General features: G+C 41.3%; 1 protein-coding gene across 1 annotated transcript; it reads left to right on the top strand.

Annotated features, from left to right (window-relative positions):
• The first annotated feature begins 3651 nt into the window (after positions 1-3651).
• On the top strand, positions 3652-6247 carry LOC103703604 (uncharacterized). The gene has a single exon (XM_008786513.6). The coding sequence runs from the start codon at positions 4103-4105 to the stop codon at positions 4949-4951; it is 849 nt and encodes a 282-aa protein (XP_008784735.4). The 5' UTR covers positions 3652-4102; the 3' UTR covers positions 4952-6247.
• The last annotated feature ends 2088 nt before the right edge of the window (positions 6248-8335 follow it).

Below are 8335 nucleotides of genomic sequence, written 5' to 3'. Positions count from 1 at the left end.
CGGCCGTGGGTATTTTTCTGGGGTGGGATTTGGGTTGGGGGCGGGGAGTGGAATGTAAGAAGAAGGGACCGGGTTAGTCGGGTCGGCATGAACACCCAAGCTACACTTTAGCGCTAGTTTCTTGATCCTATCTAATACATGACTAATTAATTAAATAAATAATTAGGGACTTATCTTGATTTAGAGATAGATCAGAGCATAAATTTCTTTGCTCAACGAATTCTTTCACAGTTGATTGTACCCCGATGGAACAAAACAAAAAATTATAATAATTATAATTAATGGTGGAATAATTTAAGAAAGAGAAGAAGAGAACATAACTAGCGAGATAATGGTGTCCGCCGGTCCAAGTAGTTCATATCTGGACATCAACTCACCAAATCAAAGAATCAGATGTTTAATTGGGATTGGGGTAACTTATGAGGCGTTGTTGATGATAGATCCATGGATGACCGGCGAAAACTGAGACGGAAGCTAGCACGATGGGTAGTTGTAGCAATACTAGTTCAGGACTCTCTATTGAGGTCAAGTTGTGATTCTCAATATAACAGTCTTGGACCCTCACTAGGTCCACTAAAATACAGTGAAAAAGAGACGGAGTGAAGAAGAGAGAGAGCAAGAAAGAGAAAACAAAGCATGAGAGAGAATATAGAGATTTTTCCCAAAGAAAGGAAGGGTGACATGGCTTGATCCAGACGAAGAAATCTTAGAGTGGTCGGAAGAGGTGGCAGGCGTTCGCCGAGGCATAGCCTCCACAAATGGATCCATGGACATTTTTCTTCCACTTGCCAATTCCAGACATAATTCCAAACATGATCCACAAACATATGCAACCTTGGAGAATAATCCACACTAATACGGTAATAAAAAACCTTTATTAGCCCATACCCTAAACAACTTCTTGCTGCTGTTTCTAAATTTTGCAACCAAATAATTAACAACGAAACTAAAAACATTATCAGTCTGCACCAACATCAAGTTTGGGATTCCAAGTCACAAGCCATCGTCGGCAGAGTCCAGCACCCTTTACGATTCAAGACTCGATTACTCAAGCAACTCTTGTTTGTCACGGACTTGTTCAAGCTATCACAAAGTGTCGTGGTTTCACCAAGTCCTTGAAAGTCTTTATCACACACTCCTTTTTCTCCATCAGCCACAAGAAACATAGAGGAGCAGGCGTGGATTTTTCCATTGAAAGCTCACTTCTAATTTCTAGACTTTGGGAAATTATAATGGAAGTAAAAGTGTAACATGGCCAATATATATGGTCAGTGATAGTATAAAAATGCGCACAGGTTTAGTTTTATAATAGACTGTTTTGAAATTGTAACGTAATCTCATGGAAACGTTTTATGTTGCTGTGAGATGGCAATGTCATACATGTATAAAAGAAAAAAGAAAAAAAAAGACAAAATTGTTATTTCATCTCTTAAAACGGCAACAAAAAAGACTCATAGCTTTTTATTGCAACTTGCTGAACAATTGGGTTGCATGGAGCTGCCTCACGCCAAACTCAGATTCAATCCTCAACCGTAGGTCTATGATGTTTGGCAACCATCTCTATTTTTTGATTTATTTCATCTATTCTATGGCTAAAACAAAGGAGGATACACGTTACACTTAGATGTAGCTACTTTTTTTTGATTACACCAGTGAAATCCCCCTTCATGTCATGCTATCACTGGTCGCAGTTTTAAAGTGCCACCATTTGGATTCAATTATATGACCTGATTGCATTCCTAGACGAGCAACCATTATGAGAGAATCCAGCAAAATTAGTCTTTCACCTGCTAGATGATTACGCAACATGTAAAGCTTAGTTATCACAAAATGTTTAGCAGTGGTGGTGGTGGTAGTGGCGGGTGCTGCAACATTATCATCTATATATGCAGAAAGAGAGATATTTTTGTAATATTTTGGATCTACGCTATTGAATTCGTGCACACATCCCAAACACCCACTCAACGAAAGAGATGCCTCATTGTTATATCATGCAATATCAAGAAAGAAAAAGTTCTTTTGAGGCAATGCAAATGGATCCATGACATGCATAAATATTCCAAATTCTAGCCATAAAAATATAACTATCTTTAGCGCCAACCACCAACAATCTAGTATTCTTAACCTTCACATTAAAGCAGTGCTGAAAGTGCCTACCCAGTAGAGACTAGCAAACAAGTTCGGGTTGCATTTTTCGTGTGAAAGAATGATCAATCTTCTTGCATAAATCTCAAAGCACTCCAAACTCTCTTTTTGCACAGATCCCAAAACGATCATTGCGTAATCCAACGGTAGATTCGCGCAAAGGAAGATGAATCTTTTTTTTCTTCCCCAAAGACAACCCCTATCCCTAGCAAACTAGATGTGCGATGGAAGGAATCCGTCGATGTTGCATGAATTCCATCATCACATCCACTAAAAGATGTGGCTTTTTTATGAAGGCCAACTTCTAATAAAGCTCAAGCTTGAAAAGGTACTGACCGTTTGATCTACGTGCAAAATCCGCGCAGATCCAGGTTCATGACCCGTTATAATGGAGTTATGAAGTATCGTTTCATTATGATATTTTAAATGGCGTATATTATAACCCTAAAGGAAAAGAAGTTACAAGATAAAGTTACTAGATTCAATTGCTACGTAAAAGGATAAAAAACACAACTACCATACAAGGGGTAAGATCTCTAGCTAGGAATAGACTATCCCAATTTCCTAAAATCCGATTCAAATCACGAATCAAATATATATGGAGACATGGCCATTTTGATTCTCATTCCAATCCCGTCATGAATCAAACATGCCCTAGAACTAGTAAGCAAGCATCAAATCACAAACGACTATAGATTCCAGTGGAGACTCTTGCATATTAATTTCGATAATGATAATGAGCCATTACATAATATTCATTGTTTCTTAGCATTATAGTGCTAGCAAGTATTTTAAAAATGCTAGCACAAGTTATCCATTTCATAGGGTCCCAGTTGGGCATTGTTGGGCTTGAATTTAATTTTTTTTTTTTTGGTAAAAGATAGGAGGGGGGGAGAGAAAAATCTCACCCGCGTGGCAGCCCCTATTGGGCCCCCTTCCACAAAAAAATGTTCAATACAGGCCGTAAGTTGAGACTCTTGCATATTAATTTCGATAATGATAATGATCCATTACATAATATTCATTGTTTCTTAGCATTGTAGTGCTAGCAAGTATTTTAAAAATGCTAGCACAAGTTATCCATTTCATAGGGTCCCAGTTGGGCATTGTTGGGCTTGAATTTAATTTTTTTTTTTTGGTAAAAGATAGGAGGGGGGGGAGAGAAAAATCTCACCCGCGTGGCAGCCCCTATTGGGCCTCCTTCCACAAAAAAATGTTCAATGCAGGTCGTAAGTTTCCGCATACCCTTTCCGACCCGTGGATTCCCCTACTGGTTCATTACCCACGTGTGAGTGCGGAGGGCATTCGGTCCCCATATTTAATTGACGTCCACACGTTTCGAACCTGCGTCACTTTGGTGGAATTTAAGTTCCGTTCCAACTGTGCTACCATCTTGGTAACAAGTTTAATTTTCTTTGAATATAGGCTTCCTTCAATGAATAGTTTTTATTGGCACAATTTATTTATTTAAAAATACTGACACGGACCTTGTTTAAACCCATACATAGACACCAAGAATCTCAAGTCATTTGACCTTTCCTTGCTTCGGCTGTGTTCCCTCGGACCTCTATGTTAACCTAAACCGGATAATCCCACTAATCACAGTCCCGACTCAAGAGTCCCTTTACCCATTAATTGTTTATCTTAAACTGTTCCAAAGGAGCACTCAAACGTATTTTCATAAATAAATCCCAGTAGTTCGTCGCGGGGTGGGAGGGAAAATTAAAACAAATTAAAAAAATGTAATCAGAAATAACAACGCCAACAAGAAAACCCCCAAACCTCTCCCTCCCCATCGGCTCTCTCGTAGAAACGAATTAACGAAATCGAAGAGGAGGAAGAAATCGAAGAGAACCAAACCCTAACCAACCCTCGGATTCGAATTCTTGGGTTTGATAGTTTCTTCTCTCGGATCTCTAATGGCGGATGTGAGGGGAGGGGAGTGGAGTCTGTGGAGATGAGGTGCCAGCGCCATCCCTACGAGAACGGCGTTGGCGTCTGTGCCCCCTGCCTCCACGAGCGCCTCCTCGCCCTCCTCGCCGACCAGCCCGACGACCCGCCGGACCACCGCCGGAATCCGGAGCCCCCGCACCGGCCGCCGCCCCTCCAATTCCCCCGGTCCGTCTCCCCCTACATTTCCCACCGCCGATCCGCCGACCCCGCTGCCCCTTCCCCTTGCCACCTCTCCCACCTCTTCCACAGCACTCCTCAGGTTGGCTCCGCCTCCGCCGCCGCCTGCGGCGGCGGGTGCCGTAGGAGGGGCTCCGGGAAGTCCTCGCTTCTAGCGTCCCTCTTTGGGTACTTCAGATCCGAGAAGGCCGATCCCGATCATGGGTTCTCGGAGGCGCCCTGGTCGAGTTCTTGGCTTTCGATTTTCCTCCACGGCCACCGGAAGAAGAAGAACTCGAGGCAGTTGGCGGCGGAGGAGGAGGCCGCGAGGAGGTCGTGCCGGGAGAGGGACCGGGGATTGTCGCCGGACACGGATTGCTCCGCATCGGGAGACGAGTGCGCCACGGAGTCGCCGGGCTGGTGGCGGAGACCGACTCCGTCGCCGATGCGGCGGCCGCCGGCGGCGGCGGCTTACCACCACCGCGTGGGTGGGCTCGCGGGCTTCGCCGTCTGCCTGAGCCCACTAGTGATGGCTAGTTCCATCCACCGTAGGAGCCAGGCGGCGGCGGAGGTGGGGTCCTCCGACGAGCTCCGGAGCACGCCAAATCATCCCAACCGTCGTCACGTTTCCGGCGGGGCCACCTCGCTCGGGCCGAACCGGTCAAGGAAGCTGGCGGACTTCGGTAGGTTCCGATGACGCTTTTGCCCCGGCCTTTCCTCTCTTTTTACCACGTTTACCCTTTAAATTTTTGCAAAAAAGGCCATATTTTATTTTTACTGGATTTGAATTGAATGGTCTCCGTATAAAAGGAACTTAATGGTGTATTAAATGCAATTTATTATATTTTCAGTGGTCGGATTGTCAGAAATCAATCATGGTTGTATATTTAAATTTTCTATTTTTTGACGTTCTCCCTCGACCTTAGTTCTCTAAATATTTCAGCAAAATATGTCATTGAATATTTTTTATATTGAGTTTTCTTTTACAATCAATGAGCATCGATACGGAAAGTCGACAGTCCCATGTATCCATTTTTACATTTTCTTTGATATAATAATTGAGCCTGGTAGTATACAATGTGAAGTGGGACCTACACCTTCCTTGGACTGTGTAAACGCCCATGCGCTTTCAAATTCGCGATATTTATTTGAAAAATACCTCATTTGACTTTTTAATGTATTTTTTTCTACTTAAATAATAATATATTCATACTTTCGAAATGGACTTTTATAATTCTGAAAGCCCAATCAATCGAATGCCGACATGGTGGACATCGTTTTGGGGCAACTATCCTTTGTGGATAAGCGAATCCCACGCCATTGACTTTCATAAAGTCAACCAAAGTGCCTTTCATGTCCTCGTATTAGGTTGCTGTTGATTGGCTTGGCTATTCTCAATGCATTACTTTTAGGGGTGACCTTCCGCAAAGGACATCATAAAGAGTAATCTTTGAAAGATGGATGCAAGGGAAATGCTACACCACTAAAATGTAAAGAACTATTATAAGATATTATTTGGGGGAGCAGATCTGACTCATTATGCTAAATTAAAATAAATCAATAAAAGACTTGTTCAAATGGTTGAACAGTTACAGGGAGCTTTGGATGCTAACTCTCCAAAGCCGCAGTTTCTTGTGCTTAACATCAGTTTTGGAGAAAAATGCTTTGGGGCATCGATTATGTGGAGAGAGTTCCTCAAGCCTCCTTATGATCACTTGGTAATTTAACACCCAACCAGCCCACATGTTTGGAAATAAATCCTGTAACACTAATCTCTTGTATGACGTTGCTTAGAGGACTTTTGAGTGCATGAGAAAAAACAAGCTTTCCACAGCATAACTCAGATCTTGGAGAAGAGAATTTGGCAAAGCACAATTCATTCTGATAGCAAAAAGGAAACAAGGATGATAAGGACAACTATCTCTACCCAAATAGACAGAATAAAAGAATGGAAATCAGAATAGAAGAATGACGTTTTGGCCTTTTTTTTTTTTTTTTTTTATAAATTTAAACACCAATCAGAAAGTATTATTTGAGTTTTTTGATAGAGCGAATAACAGATGTGGTAATTAAGAAAAGCAATAACTCCCCCCCCCCCCCCCCATTTGAATGGGGCACATTTATCAAGATTGTCCTGTGGGTCATCTGTCCGTATCATAGGTTATTTTCTTTCCCTTTTATTTTTTTTCTTTTCGGGGGAAGCGCAGGCTACCTAGTTTTCAGGATGATTTAGTTCCCCATGGACATTAATTTGGTTATTCTGACATTATTAATGGACTGCAGAGGATTCTAAGCATCAAGCAACAAATGATGATAATTACATCAATTTTTTTTTTGCCCGAGCAACACAACTAATTCATGCCTATGCATTTGCAACAACTCCAACAGGGAATTTCTTCTATATTTTTCCTAATTTTTCACACTGCCTTCATGACCATCATCGTTGTTCGTGTTGCTCACGTCTCTCATTGGAGTGCCAAACCTCTTCGAACACCGAAACAATTTAGGAACCCCACCTTTCTAGCTTCAGGTATTGCGAATTAGGGAGAAAAGATTGGATTTTTATACGTTTTGATGTGTGAGTTTAATGATTTGAGTTGTGAGGATGCAGTGGCTGCACAGGAGTCCTTTGACCGGAAGCAGGAGGTACATTATGCTAAGAGTCCTTCTTAATCTGGTGGAGTTTTCTATTTAGAAGAATTTTATCTCCTGTGATGTATTTAAGTGGCGATAGATTTTTATTGCTTTTATATGTAAGTTTTGAATTCAATCAGGGATTCATTGTTTATCTGTATTTGCTGCAACATTTGATTGCACCTCTAAAGTTTTCTTAAATCTCTTTCTTTTTCTTGTGTTCGGTTGTTCTGATGTTGTCACGATCAAATATAGTGATCAAATCTAGATAAGTGGAGATGGAAAAATTTTAGCATCAAAAAAGTTTAGGAACTTATTTGAAGCCCGAATGGATATTTTACTTCTCTTCTGCATGTATCTTCGTCATCTATATTGATGCAGGATAACTGCAGAAAGGAGAAGGAAGAGGGAAGAAGAGGAGGGGGAGGAAGAAGAACCAGACTTCTTACCTAGCTCTGGCCATGACTTCACATTAGGGTTTCAGAAAGAAAAGAGGCTAATTTTCATTCATCATTCATCAAACCCTAAACACGAAGATGGACTCATATATATAGGGTTACAAAATTAACAAAAGACCCCTATAAGGCAAACAATCTCATAAAAGCCCTAGAATAACAATATGCAAACAAGCCCATAAAATAAAACAAAATAACCTAAAATCAATTTAAAATAACATCATAAGACTTGAACTGGCTGGACCCTGTGAACTGGCTGGATCCTGTGGCGACCGTAGACTCGAGTGATGGCTGATCTGGTACTGGTGTCCACACCATATATGAAGTAAGACACTCACAGAGTGTTTCGGGATATGAGAGAGAAACGTTGACTCTGGTCTCATTAAATATTTGTGTCTTTTTTTCAATTATACAGGATTCTTGTATCTTAGAGATTGAAGCTGAAGAATGTTTGGATCATTGCAGGTCTCAGTTTAGTTACCTGAATTTACACTTTCATGGCAAAGCCACCCGCTGAACTCCTTTTTTTTCTCGGTGGGAATTGGTAGATAGAATGCATATGGCTTTGTGCTTTTCTCACATACGTTCTCTCACGGTCATTACAATTTAGAAGTATGAATTCTAATGATCCACTAGTTAAAACTTTAACAGATCTGAATGCGGAAAATAGTATGTGAATATGTTGCTAATGGTCCTTCTCAAGTAGCAATAGCCCTTGCTACCTGGGCTGTATAAAAGGTCCAAGCAATATCGCCTTGAAATGGAGTGAATGAATGTCATCTGTTATAGTCTTATAAACCATCTGATTTTTTTCTCGTTTATACAGTAGCTTATACCTCTATTTTAAGACCACTGGTAGTGCCTTGTCGGTATGCCTGAAGAGGAATGACAATGCAACCACCGAGGAACATCTGAGGAGGCATAGCCATTTGAATTTGATGCTTCTTGTATCAATCAACTCACGCAGAACATGAATACATGTGCACTTCATA

Source organism: Phoenix dactylifera, chromosome 3 (genome assembly GCF_051530095.1).
Source record: "Phoenix dactylifera cultivar Ajwa chromosome 3, Ajwa_hap1_PhDact_Kaust_v1.1, whole genome shotgun sequence".
NCBI classification, from domain to species: domain Eukaryota; kingdom Viridiplantae; phylum Streptophyta; class Magnoliopsida; order Arecales; family Arecaceae; genus Phoenix; species Phoenix dactylifera.
This window is presented reverse-complemented; position numbering and strand designations above follow the sequence as displayed.

Coding starts and splice junctions, on each gene's coding strand:
- LOC103703604 (XM_008786513.6), top strand. CDS start 4,103: ATGAGGTGCCAGCGCCATCCCTACGAGAACGGCGTTGGCGTCTGTGCC.